Below are 16,422 nucleotides of genomic sequence, written 5' to 3'. Positions count from 1 at the left end.
TTGCCATTCTTTGGAATGGGAGCTGTTCTGTTCTGTCGGTCTCACCTGACAGCAGCACCTTTGTAATTCTCAACACTATGAAATGTTAATTTCTCTTTTAAGGTATTCCTAAATTTTATATCTTTATGTCCATGATTTGATTCTTAAATTCAACTTAGATTTAGGAAATTCAAGCTCATAATTATGCTATTTCAAGCAAGCCACTTGGAGATTTATTAATACTAATTGAAACCTTTAGAAGAAACTGGAGAGATATTAAATGTCTCTGTCAAAAAACCTTTCTGATCCTCTGTTTTCTCTTCCATCTGTACAGTGTATTTATCTATAATATGTAATAGAAACTGATTCTTCCTCTGCCCTGCATCCCATTGATTCAGTAGTGCTCCTGGGGCTTTTGATTTCATTTTTAAGGTGACAACCAGATACTGTGAAATATGTGCTGCTATTACAATTCTGATTCCTATCAAAAGCTATGCCAGTTTCAATCCCTTCTTCCATTTAGTGAATCTTATGAGGATTGTTGAGTATGTTTCATATGTCTTAGAAGAAATAGTATCTAGATAATGCAATTGGTAAAATTATTAGTGTGAATTCCCAGATCTCTAACATGAAAAGCATTTCAAAAAGTTTGCTTCTTACATTTTTTGGTTTTATTCAGCCTTAAAAGATCACCCTGACTCTTTTTTTTTTTTCCAGAAAAAGCCTATGAAAGGAGTGAGTCAGGTAAGTGTGTGTCTCTGTGTGTGTTTTAATACTACCCCAAACTATCTATTGGTAGCCACTGTTTTTTGGAAATTATTTTACTAGTTGCACCAAGAAGTAGTGCTCTGCTAGTATTTCTTAGTTGTTGACTGGTGTTGGACTCTAACATTGCTATGAAAGATCAGATCTAAGTTGCCAAAGGAAGTGAAAGAACAAATGGCCATCCCTGGGTGAAGACAGCTTCTGGTCAACTTTTAAGTTAGAACAACTTCAACCAACTATTCAAGTTGTTCACATTTGACTTTTTATTAATCTATAGTACTGTCAGATCTTCTTAAGTTTTCAGTCTTAGATCTAATCTTATGACCTTGAGCAAGCTGTGTTCTCTCTGAGCCTTGCTCTTTTATTTGGAAAATTAATATGAATCTAACAATTTATTTTCTTCCCAAACTCACATATCTTGAGTTTTGCAATGTTCTTTTGTGTCTTCACTTTTAAAGGTGGTAACTGCATTCAGTTCAGTTTTTTTGGGCCTTTGATGGTTGAGCTTATGTATAGTATGCTAATTAAAAAATTAAACCGTAGAAAGAAAACCATGGAGTTTTATAAATATGAATCTGATAACAGATTAAACAAGATTCAAAACATAGTAGTCATCAATCGATTTTATGATAATTATTTTTTAATGTGAATCATATTTTGCTCTCAAATTCTTCTAAAATTCTCTCTTCACTCATGGACCAAAGTAAGAGAAAAGAAAAGACAATTATGTACTTCAATGAATTCTAAAGAGTACACCATCCTCACCTTTCCATGTAATTTAAAAAAAAATGAGGGTGATCATTCTAATCTTAATAAGAGCATTTGGTAGTGATACTTTAGTCTATTATGACATTTAACTAGGTTTAAATCACAAAACTATTTTTTCTCTCTCTCTCCCTTAAGGAACTGGCCTACTTCTACCCTCAGGTGAATTTATTTTATTTTTATATTAATACTAATAAGAAAAAATCTCAGATATCATACTTATTATAATCGTTAGGATAGGCAACCACAGAAAAACTTGAAATGCTTTCTTTGGCTTTTCTAATTCCATCAAAAAGCATATATTTTCCACCTAAATATATAAAGAATTATATTAATACACAGAAACAAGTAAAAGGCCATGATAGATTAACAGAGGTACCTATTCCAAAATTTCAGAAAAGAAATAATGCTTTTGCACCAAAACCTTATGGTTATGAAGGGGCACTGGGCTAGGAATTAGAGAATTCTTTTCTCTTTATTCTTGGCATTTCTGAAAACCCTGTATTATTCTGGGATGAGGACCTTCCCTTTTTTTGAGCTGTCTTCATGGAAAACTAAACTATAGAACAGAAAGGCAAAAATGACCTTCTCTAGTCCAAATGCCCATGAGTTTATAAATTATATAATAATTAAATTCATACTACCACTTTCCTCTGGACTTTGGTAACTGGACCTGTGTTAGTAATGCAGGTTCTTGGAGTTTGATACTGACTATTGATCTTAAAGAAGTGATTTATTCATTACCCCTCAGGTACCCTAAGAAAAGCCCTTTTCAAAATTTCCTTACTGTGATTTACCATAGGGAAGAGTTTGATTTCTCTGTTTTCCTCACAGAGTAAACATCTCTTGTGATGCGAATAGCCGTGTCTGAAATTAATGCAATGATTCATTTTCAGAGATTCAAAACTGATTTCCCATACACTGTTCCTTTTTCAATGGTCTTTCTCTCTAGCTTTTCAGACAATTCTACCAGCTGGATGCCTATCCTTCTGGTGCCTGGTATTACATTCCACTAGGCGTACAATACACTGATGCCCCATCACTCTCTGACATCCCTAATCCCATTGGCTCCAAGAACAGTGGAAAGACTACTATGCCACTGTGGTGGTAAGTTCATTTAAATGACTGCATATTGTTGTCTTATCAAAGGAATAAAAGAAAGCATAACATAAAAATAGATTTAGAATAAACATTGACACACAAATGCTTAGTGTCCTATACTAGAATTTTCTGAAATGGAAAATTGGTGATAACTTTCTGATATATGGCTAATGTTAATACTTTACTCGGGAACATGTGGAGCAGTGCTATCTATCTATTTGATAAGTGATATTCATTCTGATGAAATTAGGAGGAAATTTTTCTCTCCAAAGTAAAAATTCAACTTTATCCTCCTTGCACTTTTGCTAATCTTTAAATACCTTTCTTTTGATTATACCCATGATATACATTAGAATGCAGTGTGGGAGATAAAACACAGATTTTGGCATTCCTAAATTCCTAACTTGAAATCTTGATTTTTTTTTTTATTTGAGATAATATAATGATGCTTGTTTTTATAACCTTGAAAGTGATTAAATATAATACTCTATTAAGCATACTTCTGGGAAAATAAGTAATGTTCATTTTTTGATTTAGCAAAATTTTATTACTAACTACCTTACTCACATTTTACCAATTTTTATTCCTTCAGAAGAGTCAAGTGAATTCTGAGGAACTCCACAATTATGGTCTTTGGTAAGTTGGAAATTGCTTGTCTAATCTTTGATCCTCTTTTCATATGAGAATTCAGTACAAAGATACAACTGTAGACTATAAAGTTGTTTTGCTGGTCCTGTAGTCTAACTATATGTAGACACATTACACTTGGATAATATCAATAATTAAATTGGCTTCAACATTTTTTGTATTATAATATCAAATTTCAGTAGCAATAAAATTAGCCAATTTTAATTAATATAATTTATTATATTGAAATTTCTATACAAGTATAGGAGTGTGGGTGTTATTAATTCTGGTGACCCCAACAGTGGAATCCTATTCTTTATGATCACTGACATAGAAATACGTAACAAGTCACATAGTGAAATCAAGTGTTTGTCTATTAAGAAGAAAACAGACTTAAATGTCCATAGATGTGTTTTGATTACTTCAATTTACTATATTGAAGCTTGTAGTTGTGTGTGTGTGTATATGTTCCCTTTCTAGTGGTGGAAACTTGCCTTAAAACAGATCAAAAGAAGGAAAATAAAAGTCTGACGTACTTGAAAGTTTTTGCTTTGAATTACTTTGCCATATTTTCTGTTACTGCAAAAGAAAGTGCAACCTAGTCATAAAAAAAGTGAAGTTGCCTAGTCGTGTCTGACTCTTTGCGACCCCATGGACTGTAGCCCACCAGGCTCCTCAGTCCATGGAATTTTCCAGGCAAGAGTACTGGAGTGGGTTGCCATTTCCTTCTCCAGGGGATCTTCCCAACCCAGGGATCAAACCCGGGTCTCCTGCACTGCGGGCAGACGCTTGACTGTCTGAGTCACCAGGGAAGCCCAGTCATAAATTCCCTGTAAAACTTAAAAATCAGGAACAGTGGGTATGTGTTAGTAACAGGAGACTTTGTGAACTTCATCTTAAGATGAAGAGAAAATGACTATTAAAATGTATCTTATCATAACAGTACCTTCTCCCTTCAAAACATGTAACATAACTAACCGCATATTTCTTTTTTGATTTACAGATGGGGCTGAAAATTCCATGCTCTACATGTCTTTAATCTATCATGTCAAACCATTCTATCCAAAGGCTTCAACTGTTATTTTAGAATAGGGCAATCTCAAATTGAAGGCACTCTTTCTTCTTGAGTTCTCTACTGTATTTTAGATAATGTAACATCCTTAAGTGAAATTGTCCTAACAGCTTGTTACCTAAATTCCAGTAGTATCATGCTGGTATAAAGGCCACTGAGTCAAAGGGAATTAAAGTCTTCATTAAATTTCTATATGGAAAATCTGTTTTAAAAGCCTTTGAATCACTTCTCCTGTAAGTGCCATCATTTCAAATAATTGTGTGCAGTAACTGAGCTTTTGTCTTTCTTCTTTTCAATAAATTACATTTTAAGGCACTATTCCTATTTTTTTTTTGTCATTATTCCATTGGGAGGAATTTACACAATCTTGTGAGTTTGTATGTGTATAACATTTTGCTTTCACTAAATTTTTATGACACTTTCAACCACATTTTAAAGAAAAAATTCAAATGTTAACTTCTAGCTGATGCTGGTCGATTATAAACTGAGTCTAAGATTTTTCATTTGAAGTCAACTGTTTATAGAACATTTTCCATGAGAACATTAGTGTGGTTTCAGAGAGAATAACACTGTAGTAGTTGTGGGTGCACTGGGAATTTGAACAATCTGGTTATACTATTTAATTATGCAAGACTTGTTGGAGCCCAATCCATTTGATCATACTTGAATTTATAACTAGGTAGATTACAAAATAACCATTGTAAAGGTTAACACAGGACACGCAGTAACAGAGCATTCACAGTGAGCTCTTCAGTGTCCTCCAAAACTCTAATGAGGAATTACTTCTCAAAATGACAATAGTTGCTTACTCTGATATCTTTAAAGCCCCGGGTGAAATTTACTTTCCTGGCTTTATTCTAGGATTCCCAACCAATCCAATCTGTCATGACTTTTTAAGAACCTTGTATAACCCAGGTCACAAAACACAGGTGACAAAGTCTCTTACACAACAGCTTAGACCATTTATATCAGTTGTTCTGTTTCTTACTGATTATGTATATATGTATACATAACATTGAAGCATGTCAGTTTTGCCTTGAAATTTTTTCAAAAATCCACTTAGTATTAGGTCTCCTGCCTCCTCTATGTTAAGAAGTACAGGGTGCAACAACTTGTTATTCAATCTAGAGAAGGTTTGTCAACATACTCAGAATACTGGATCTGGCAGAAGTTAACGGAGGGTGCAGATTCATACGTCCTCATAAAATATACCTCCCGGCTTCTGTCACCATGTCAGTTCCCGAAGAATCAGCAAAACACAATTTCATGTGTTGTGAATCCTATAGGAATAATGCCATCCATTTAATGAATGTCTCGTGAACAGTAGCATGATAAAAGTCACGTTTTCTGTAGATTAATCTGTGGTACAAGATTAAAGTAAATTTGTCCTTAAAAACTGTCCCATGAGAGAGAAAGTTCTGTTTTTAAGAGGAAAGGAAACTGTTTCTGGTATTTTTTTTCTTTAGCTAAGTCAGAATGGGAAAAAAATGAATTTATAGCTGTGAAGTTAATATCAGGAATTTGCCTGACATGTAGCATATTAAAAATGCCACCTGTAATAGGGGTCATAACCTCATTAAATTTGAAATCATCTATTGTTATCTTCCAAGAAGCTATTTTAAAGGCCAAATGAAGAAGTGGAATAATGATGTAATTCACTATTGTTTAGTCTGCATCTTTTAGTGTTCAACAGCTGTAATTCCCCCAGAAATGCAAATTATGATTTTATGATAGAAAGAGACACAAGAATGGCTTCTAGTTAGCATTTTTTGACCTCCTTATTCCATAGGTCAAGGGGATAATATGGGGATTAGAGGAGTGTCTAAATGTATCCAGTCAAACATTACACTCTGAATTGATGACCATAAGTGGTTTAGAATATCACTAGGCTTAAAAGGAGGCAAACTCAGGTGGCAACACAAATTATTACTCAATTCAAAGAAATCTCAACATGAACAATAGATTATCAGGACATTTCTCCATCCAACTAATGAGTGATAAGACAAAGCATGGATCTCAGTGTCTGTAAGAAGATTACATAGTTCCTTTTATCCAGGTAAATGCTTCAAATTCATAATCTGAAGGCAAGTACCAGAGTTGGAAATATGATGTTATAGTATGCTCTTTCCTATAGAATTTTGATGTCCCTTTCATTCTAGGAGTATAGCTCCATAAATTGATTCTTATTTGTAAATAGCAGGTGGGGTGAATCATCACTCGCTCTGATAGCAGCTTGAGCCAGAGTTTTGTTCAGCAAATTATGTTCACTAGAACATTTTTATATTGCTATATCAAAAACCAGCGTGATAACACAACCATTAAATTTTCCTAAGGATGTAATAATTAGCCTCACACAGAGATCACATCTGGTTTGACCATTTCTCATGAAATAATTGCCCCATTCACTATATCTCTGAAATTTTTAATTATCACCTTGCTTTGGAGTGATATCACCAGTTACCACTAAGTTTGGTGACACTAGTCTCCTTCCACTTTCCCTGAGGTAGGAAATGCAATTTCAATAATTTGCACCTCCAACTAGAGTTTTCAGTCAACTGTAGTTAGGCAGTAAATATTTTTGTAAGAATTTATCCTTCATGGAAAAGTTTAAAGGAGAGGTATTGCTGCTTTTACTATAGACACAGGGAATTGATGGACCATTCGTTCTAAGTACAGCTTTTTACAGATGCTTAAATGTTTCCATTTTGACTGTGGTTACCAAACTGACCTCTAGAACTTCACAAACAATACATGTGAGTAAAAGAAATGATTGTGAAAATCTTTCTAAGAATGAACTGACAAATGTATGCATTCCTCTTCTGCTACTCCCTCCATTCCACTGTTGCATGTAGAAAGGAATGCACAAGTTACATGTGACCAAATATTGCGACTCTAGAAGAAACTAGAAACACGGATTGGTGTGTAAGATCTCCTAATTTTTTAACATGGTCTAACACGGAAAAAACATGTGTGTTTTTTTTTTTTCTTTTTTAATACAAACTACACAGCCCCTTTCTTTTTATTGGCCAAATCCATTCCTTAAGATACTAGTCTATTTACTATGCTGTGCATTAAGTTAAGAACTTTCCAGGCTTTCTGATTTCTACTTCCAGTTCATATCAAGGTTGAATCTTGGTTATAATGAAGAAAAATGAGAGGTTGGAAATTAAGGTAACAATTAGCTGCAGTAAACAAATCATAATTTTACCATGAAAAAGAGTTACAGGGAGACTTTCAAGAGCATTTGGGATCTGGAGGTTCTCTAAATTTTCCATATCTTCCAACGTATTTCACTTTCAGTAGTTGGGATTCTACTTTCATAAATTTCACAAGACCTACACAGTTTGTGAATCAGGTCACTTTAATTACTATAGATTAAATATTTGTGCCCCCCCCCATCCATATATTGAAGCTCTAGTACCCAGTGTGATGGCATTTGGAGGTGGCAACTTTGGAATTAATTGGGTCATAAGAGTGGAATAACTATGAGTGGGATTAGTTCCATTAAGAGAAAAGATATGAGAGAGATGATCTTTTCTCTCTCATGTGAGGATACAGTAAAAAGGCTAGGAAGTGACTTTTCATTATTTGCAGGATCTGCTGGCACCTTGACCATGGACTGCGAGTCTTTAGAACTGTGAAAAATAAGTGCTTGTTGCTTAAGCCATTTGGAATGTGGTATTTTGTTTTGAAGTGCTGAACTAAACATTAATTTTATAATTCAAAAATTAGACCTTGGATTCTTTTTTCCAAAAATATAAGCTTTATTATGGCCATGAGTGGTGAAAGTTTCATTAACACAGAACTATGAGGTATGGAAACATGGTTGGATTCTGTCAAGAATCTTATGGTTCCAAATGACACAAATAAACCTTATCACAAATGAATGGAAAGAAGAAAAGTGAAAGTGTGAATAGCTCAGTCATGTTCAACTCTCTGTGACCTCGTGTACCTACAGTACACGTGTACCTACAGCCCACCAGGCTCCTTTGTTCATGGAATTCTCCAGGTAGGAATACTGGAGTGGATAGTCATTTCCTTCTCCAGAGGATCTTCCCAATCCAGGGATCAAACCCAGGTCTCCTGCATTACTGTCAGAGCCAACAAGGAAGAGATTTATTAATTCATGCAACCAAAAATTGCAAGTATACAGTTAGATTTTTGCCTTTGTCTTTGACTTTGTGGATCACAACAAACTGGAAAATTCTTCAAGAGAAGAATACCAGACCACCTTACCTGCTTCCTGAGAAATCTGCTGCTCAGAAGCAACAGTTAGAACCAGACATGGAACAACAGACTGGTTTCAAATTGGGAAAGGAGTATGTCAAGGCTGTCATCACCTTGCTTATTTAACTTATATGCAGAGTACATCATACAAAATGCCAGGCTGGATGAATCATAAGCTGGAATCAAGATTTCTGGGAGAAATATCAATAAACTGAGATACGAAGATGACACCACCCTTATGGTAGAAAGTGAAGAAGAACTAAAGAGCCTCTTGATGAAAGTGAAAGAGGAGAGTGAAAAAGCTAGCTTAAAATGCAACATTCAAAACTAAGATCATGACATCCTGTCCCATCATTTCATGGCAAATAAGTGGGGAAACAATGGAAACAGTGAGAGACTTCATTTTTGGGGGCTCCCAAATCACTGCAGATGGTGACTACAGCTATGATTAAAAAATGCTTGCTCCTTGGAAGAAAAGCTATTACCAACCAAGACAGCATATTAAAAAGCAGAGACATTACTTTGCTGACTAAGTTGTGTCTAGTCAAAGCTATGGTTTTTCCCGTAGTCATGTATGGATGTGAGAGTTGGACTACAAAGAAAGCTGAGCACCAAAGAATCGATGCTTTTGAACTGTGCTGTTGGAGAAGACTCTTGAAAGTCCCTTGGACTACAAGGAGATCCAACCAGTCAATCCTAAAGGAAATCAGCCCTGAATATTCATTGGAAGGACTGATGCTGAAGCTGAATACTTTGGCCACCTGATGTGAAGAACTGATTCATTGGAAAAGACCCTGATGCTGGGAAAGATTGAAGGCAGGAAGAGAGGGGGACAACAGAGGATGAGATGGTTGGATGGAATCACCAACTTGATGGACTTGAGTTTGAGCAAGCTCCAGGAATTGGTGAAGAACAAGGAAGCCTGGCATGCTGCAATCCATGGGGTCATGAAGAGTCAGACACGACTGAGTGACTGGACTGAACTGAACTGAATGGAACAGTTGTATTTAGAAACTTGATTGTGGTCATTAACACTTTTGTTCAACCTCTGCTATCATTCTTCCATAGACTAACTTACTTTGCAGAAGGCGGTGACCCAAACCCCATGGGTTTATCATCATCAAATCCTAATCCAAGAGGAATTGACTATATTGCAGTTTCCCTAAGTGTCCATGCATCAGTAGAGGAAAGCTAGTTGGCTCTAGCTGGTTCAAGAACCTCTCCCATTGGAGATAAGGGATTGTGGTATAATCCTTGACTTGGAACATACAGTCATTTCTTCATCCAAAAGCCATTAAAATATTCTGACTACATTTTCAGATATACCAAATTGCAATTGTAGAAGCTTAAAATTAAATTATGTATTTTATTTGATATTTCATTATTTTTTTAAAAAATGTCTTCTATGAGAAATAAATGTCAATATCTTCCCATTTGCAAGCTTTGCTCTTCTAATTTTAGTAAGGCAGAAATTTTTCTGGTTCTCCATTTGTTAAATAATTTGATCAAAGATTTTCAACTGCGTTTTGAACAAAATGTAACCAAAAATTTTATATCTCACTCCTTGTTTCCTAAGGTTGCTGTAAATAAAACACACAAACTGAGTAGCTTAAAATGACAGAAATTTATTTTCTCAGTGTCTGGAACGTAGAAGACTGAAATCAATGTATTGATAGAACCATGCTCAATCTGAAGGCTCTAAAGAGCCTTTCTTGCCTCTTTGGAGCTTCTGTTGGTTGCCAAGAATCCCCAACCTTCTATAATTTGTGGTTGTGTCTTAAAATTGCATCACTCCAATTCCTGCTTATCTTCACACGGCTCTCTCTTCTCTGTATATCTCTGTTCAAATCTCCCTTGTCTTATAAGAACCACAGTCATTGGATTTAGGTCCACTCTAATCCAGTATGGGTCTCCCCTAGTGGCTTTGTGGTAAAGAAATCTGCGTACCAATGCAGCAGATACAGGTTTGATCCCTAGGTTGAGAAGATTCCTTGGAGAAGGAAATGGCCACCCACTCCAATATTCTTGCCTGGGAAATCCCATGAACAGGGGAGGCTGGCAGCACAGCGCATGGGGCTGCAAAAGAGTTGGACACCACTTAGCAACTAAGAAACAACAACTAATCCAGTATGACCTTATCTTAAATTGATTACATCTAAACACCCTCTATCCTAATAAGCTCACATTCACAGATATCAGGGTTTAGCTTCCAGGAGCCAGCACACAAGATCCCACCCATGACAAGGTCATGAGGAGAAGACCTGACAAGCAAGGCAGATCAGGACTTCAGGGATTTCAAATAGCTGCCCTGGCACTCACCTTAAAGATGATATCTGTCTTTCTGATGCTTGCTGTGTTTTTGCTCTTAATGTGCTGAGGTTGTGCAGTGGAAACTATTGTTAATATAGTTAAAGATTTAGAAAAATAAGAGTTTAGCCCTAGTGTGGAAACAATAAGAAAATTGTTAACTTTAACCAGGAGTGCTAAACAGGGGCTGCCTCACTGGAGCTGCAGAGTCTTTGTCTGGTAAACCTTTTAGATAAATTTAACTGACAACTTCTGCAAAAGGACTGACCTTTGTGTTACCAGGATTGAATTTCTACTATATTGCAACCTGCTGTGCCATGACACTGCAACTTCTCTGTTTTCTGTTAAAGGCAAAATGGAACATTAAACAATAGGTTACGGAAAACAGCTTTGCATTCACCTAGGTCATAAAATGTCGACAGGCCCCATGGCCAGAAGATAATGTACAACACTTTCAAAAACAAAGAAGCATGCATAAAACACCCTGGATTCGTGAAGGACAAGCTGATGTAATGTTAAACTATCTTCCCCTTAAAAATGTACTAACTTAAAATATAAAAGCTATGGTAAAAAAATAAAGCATTTCCAGACCCTGCTGCACACCCCCAGTCTGGTCTCTCTCTCCCTCTTTCTCACTCTCTCTCTCACCGATGCCGTTCACCCTGAGGGTACCCCTGGATCCTGCTGAGGCTGGACCCCGGCAAGTGACACCACGAACAGGCACCCAAAGGTAAATCTTTCATTGTTCAGTTTTTGGGACGGCTAGGACTCCACTTTTCCATGGGGATGGTCTTGATCCCTGTCTCCTGTACAATGTCATGAAACTCTGTCCATAGTTCATCAGGCTCTCTGTCTATCAGATCTAGCCCCTTAAATCTATTTCTCACTTCCACTGTATAGTCATAAGGGATTTGATTTAGGTCATACCTGAATGGTCTAGTGGTTTTCCCTACTTTCTTCAGTTTAAGTCTGAATTTGGCAATAAGGAGTTCATGATCTGAGCCACAGTCAGCTCCTGGTCTTGTTTTTGCTGACTGGATAGCGCTTCTCCATCTTTGGCTGCAAAGAATATAATCATTCTGATTTCGGTGTTGACCATCTGGTGATGTCCATGTGTAGAGTCTTCTCTTGTGTTGTTGGAAGAAGGTGTTTGCTATGACCAGTGTGTTCTCTTGGCAAAACTCTATTAGCCTTTGCCCTGCTTCATTCCGTACTCTAAGGCCAAATTTGCCTGTTACTCCAGGTGTTTCTTAACTTCCTACTTTTGCATTCCAGTCCCCTATAATGAAAAGGACATCTTTTTTGGGTGTTAGTTCTAAAAGGTCTTGTAGATCTTCATAGAACCGTTAAACTTCAGTTTCTTCAGCATTACTGGTTGGGGCATAGGCGTGGATTACTGTAATATTGAATGGTTTGCCTTGGAAATAAACAGAGATCATTCTGTCATTTTTGAGATTGCATCCAACTACTGCATTTTGGACTCTTTTGTTGACCATGATGACTACTCTATTTCTTCTAAGGGATTCCTGCCCACAGTAGTAGATATAAGGGTCATCTGAGTTAAATTCACCCATCCAGTCCATTTTAGTTCACTGATTCCTAGAATGTCGATATTCACTCTTGCCATCTCCTGTTTGACCTCTTCCAATTTGCCTTGATTCATGGACCTAACATTCCAGGTTCTTATGCAATATTGCTCTTTACAGCATCGGACCTTGCTTCTATCACCAGTCACATCCACAGCTGGGTATTGTTTTTGCTTTGGCTCCATCCTTCCATTCTTTCTGGAGTTATTTCTCCACTGATCTCCAATAGCATATTTGGCACCTACCGACCTGGGGAGTTCCTCTTTCAGTATCCTATCATTTTGCCTTTTTATACTGTTCACGGGGTTCTCACGGCAAGAATACTAAAGTGGTTTACCATTCCTTTCTCCAGTGGACCGCATTCTGTCAGACCTCTCCACCATGACCCGACCGTCTTGGGTGGCCCCACATGGCATGGCTTAATTTCATTGAGTTAGACAAGGTTGTGGTCCTGTGATCAGATTGTCTAGTTTTCCATGATTATGGTATTAGTGTGTCTACCCTCTGATGCCCTCTCGCAACACCTACCGTCTTACTTGGGTTTCTCTTCCCTTGGATGTGGGGTATCTCTTCACAGCTGCTCCAGCAAAGCGCAGCCACTGCTCCTTATCTTGGACGAGGGGTATCTTCTCACAGCCACCCCTCCTGACCTTGAACGTGCAGTAGCTCCTCTCAGCCCTCCTGCGCACAAATAGCTGTGATGAGAAGAGAAGCAAAAAGCAAAGAAGAAAAGGAAAGATTCCCATTTGAATGCAGAGTGCCAGAGAATAGCCAGGAGAGATAAGAAAGCCTTCCTCAGCAATCAGTGCAAAGAAACAGAGGAAAACAACAGAATGGGAAAGACTAGAGATCTCTTCAAGAAAATTAGAGATATCAAGGGAACATTTCATGCAAAGATGGGTTCGATAAAGGACAGAAATGGAATGGGCCTAACAGAAGCAGAAGATATTAAGAAGAGGTGGTAAGAATACACAGAAGAACTGTACAAAAAAGATCTTCATGACCCAGATAATCACAATGGTGTGATCACTCACCTAGAGCCAGACATCTTGGAATGTGAAGTCAAGTGGGCCATAGGAAGCATCACTACGAACAAAGCTAGTGGATGTGATAGAATTCCAGTTGAGCTATTTCAAATCCTGAAAGATGATGCTGTGAAAGTGCTGCACAAATATGCCAGCAAATTTGGAAAATGCAGCAGTGGCCACAGAACTAGAAAATGTCAGTTTTCATTCCAATCCCTAAGAAAGGCAATGCCAAAGAATGCTCAAACTACCACACAATTGCACTCATCTCACATGCTAGTAAAGTAATGCTCAAAATTCTCCAAGCCAGGCTTCAGCAATACGCGAACCATGAATTTCCAGATGTTCAAGCTGGTTTCAGAAAAGTCAGAGGAACCAGAGATCAAATTGCCAACATCCGCTGGATCATTGAAAAAGCAAGAGAGTTCCAGAAAAAACATCTATTTCTGCTTTATTGACTACACCAAAGACTTCGACTGTGTGGATCACAAAAAACTGTGTGAAAATTATAATGGGAATACCAGACAACCTGACCTGCCTCTTGAGAAACCTGTATGCAGGTCAGCAAGCAACAGTTAGAACTGGTCATGGAACAACAGACTGGTTCCAAATAGGAAAAGGAGTATGTCAAAGCTGTATATTGTCACCCTGCTTATTTAACTTTTGTGCAGAATACATCATGAGAAACGCTGGGCTGGAGGAAGCACAAGCTGGAATCAAGATTGCCGGGAGAAATATCAATAATCTCAGATATGCAGATGACATCACCCTTACAGCAGAGAGTGAAGAGGAACTAAAAAGCCTCTTGATGAAAGTGAAAGAGGAAAGTGAAAAAGTTGGCTTAAAGCTCAACATTCAGAAAACTAATATCATGGCATCTGGTCCCATCACTTCATGGCAAATAGATGGGAAGAGAGTGGAAACAGTGTCAGACTTCATTTTGGGGGGCTCCAAACTCATTGCAGATGGTGATTGCAGCCATGAAATTAAAAGACGCTTACTCCTTGGAAGGAAAGTTATGACCAACCTAGATAGCATATTAAAAAGCAGGGACATTACTTTGCCAACAAAGGTCTGTCTTGTCAAGGCTATGGTTTTTCCAATGGTCATGTATGGATGTGAGAGTTGGACTGTGAAGATGAGCACTGAAGAATTGATGCTTTTGAACTGTGGTGTTGGAGAAGACTCTTGAGAGTCCCTTGGACTGCAAAGAGATCCAACTAGTCCATCCTAAAGGAGATCATCCTGGGTGTTCATTGGAAGGACTGATGCTGAAGCTGAAACTCCAATACTTTGGCCACCTCATGTGAAGAGTTAACTCATTGGAAAATACCCTGATGCTGAGAGGGATTGGGGGCAGGAGGAGAAGGGGAAAACAGAGGATAAGATGGCTGGTTGGCATCACCGACTCGATGGGCATGAGTTTGAGTAAACTTTGGGAGCTGGTGATGGACAGGGAGGCCTGTTGTGCTGTGATTCATGGGGTCGCAAAGAGTCGGACACGACTGAGCGACTGAACTGAACTGAACTGAGGACCCCACTAGGGTGCTGCAGGCCCCCCTGCATAAGAAAGGTAGGGTAAGCAAGGTGGGTAGGATTCAGGTTCCTTCTTTTCTAAGATTAAGATCCTCTCCTTTTTCTTCTTCTAATTGCTAACAAAAATGGGTAACAGTGAGTTAAAAGAAAAGCAGCTTTTTATTAGAGTCATAATGCAACTCCTTAACCGCAGAGGAATTAAAGTTAAAAAGACCAGTGTTCAGTCCTTTTTTACATTTGTCCAAGAGCAATGTCGTTGGTTTCCAGAAGAGAGCAGTTCTCTTGGGTTCCCTTACTCTCCTGCCCTCCACCCGGGTGCCCTTCCCAATAAAGTCTCTTGGTTTGTCAGCACATGTGTCTCCTCGGACAATTCATTTCCAAGTGTTAGACAAGAGCCCAGTTTCAGGCCCTGGAAGGGGTCCCCCTTCCTGCAACAAATGGTGACTCTGGTGGGGACTCTTCTTCGCTGAGACTGACATCCTGACCACCCGGGGTACTCAGAGGCCAGCTTGCCTGCCAATGGACCAGACCCAGCGGCCGCAACTGGGACCCTTTTGTCCATGGTCTCCTCCTGACGAGGACAGCTGGCCAGAGTGCCCCAACCGGTAAGGAACAAGAGACTTTATTGACCTCTCTCCCCTTCCCTCTCTCTTTCCTCTCCTTAGCCCTTCCTATCCTTCCCGTTTTTCTAGTCCCCCGGTCCTGGATGCAGGAATCTGAAAAGCCTTTAAAAATTTTATTTATTTCAACTTTTTTTATAAACTAGTAAATTTTGTATTGTAATATCTAATTCATCACCAAGCTTAGAAAATGAAGCTAGATCTTGCACTGTGTCTGTCTGAATATGTCTTGGTATGTCTTTGTCTCTGGGTAATATTTTTTAGGTTAATTTGTAAATGAGCTCTATTTAATTGGCTTAAAGAAAGGTAAGCTCTTACAAATCAAATAATTCTAAGTTAAACAATAAATTCCAGGTTCAGGCGAACTGGGAAATATTCAGTACTAAATACTGATATTAATGTTTGTTTGTTGACCTATCTAATATGGACATGTCTTAGAGTAATTAACATCAAGTAAAATATTTTCATTGTACCTAGGTTTAATATAAGTTAAATATTATATCTGTTGCAAGTTTGTCAACAAGGAAATTACCTCAAATGAAGAAACTTCTAAAAAAAATGTAAATGAGATATGAGTTTGTATATAAACTCTATTAAAAATAATTATTCCTTGAGAATATCTACCTACAATAGTCTCTCCAGATTGGAGTAACTTAAATTTCTAAGGGTTGTGCTAAACTAAGTATTGAAAGTCTATTAAATAATTAGGTCATTCCAAATAAAATAAGATTTTAAAACATTTACTACTAAACACTGATTTCCTTTTACAGAAAAACTAAAGAGATTTGAGACTACAAATGAATAATTGATGC

The 16,422-nt window shown here is 37.7% G+C and overlaps 1 protein-coding gene across 2 annotated transcripts in view; it reads right to left on the bottom strand.

Moving 5' to 3' along the window:
- Positions 1-5,517, bottom strand: part of LOC122696495 (sulfotransferase 1E1-like) — a 98,100-nt gene extending 92,583 nt beyond the window's left edge. For both annotated transcript variants that reach the window (XM_043906558.1, XM_043906559.1), the window contains exon 1: positions 5,457-5,517. In XM_043906558.1, coding sequence (XP_043762493.1) covers positions 5,457-5,502 — 46 coding nt within the window. In that variant the 5' untranslated portion in view covers positions 5,503-5,517. The remainder of the gene's footprint in view (positions 1-5,456) is intronic.
- Between the last annotated feature and the right edge of the window lie 10,905 nt (positions 5,518-16,422).

The sequence above is a fragment of the Cervus elaphus genome, chromosome 6 (assembly GCF_910594005.1).
Source record: "Cervus elaphus chromosome 6, mCerEla1.1, whole genome shotgun sequence".
NCBI classification, from domain to species: Eukaryota; Metazoa; Chordata; class Mammalia; order Artiodactyla; family Cervidae; genus Cervus; species Cervus elaphus.
The sequence above is the reverse complement of the archived record's forward strand: the minus strand, read 5'-3'. Positions and strand labels throughout refer to the sequence as shown.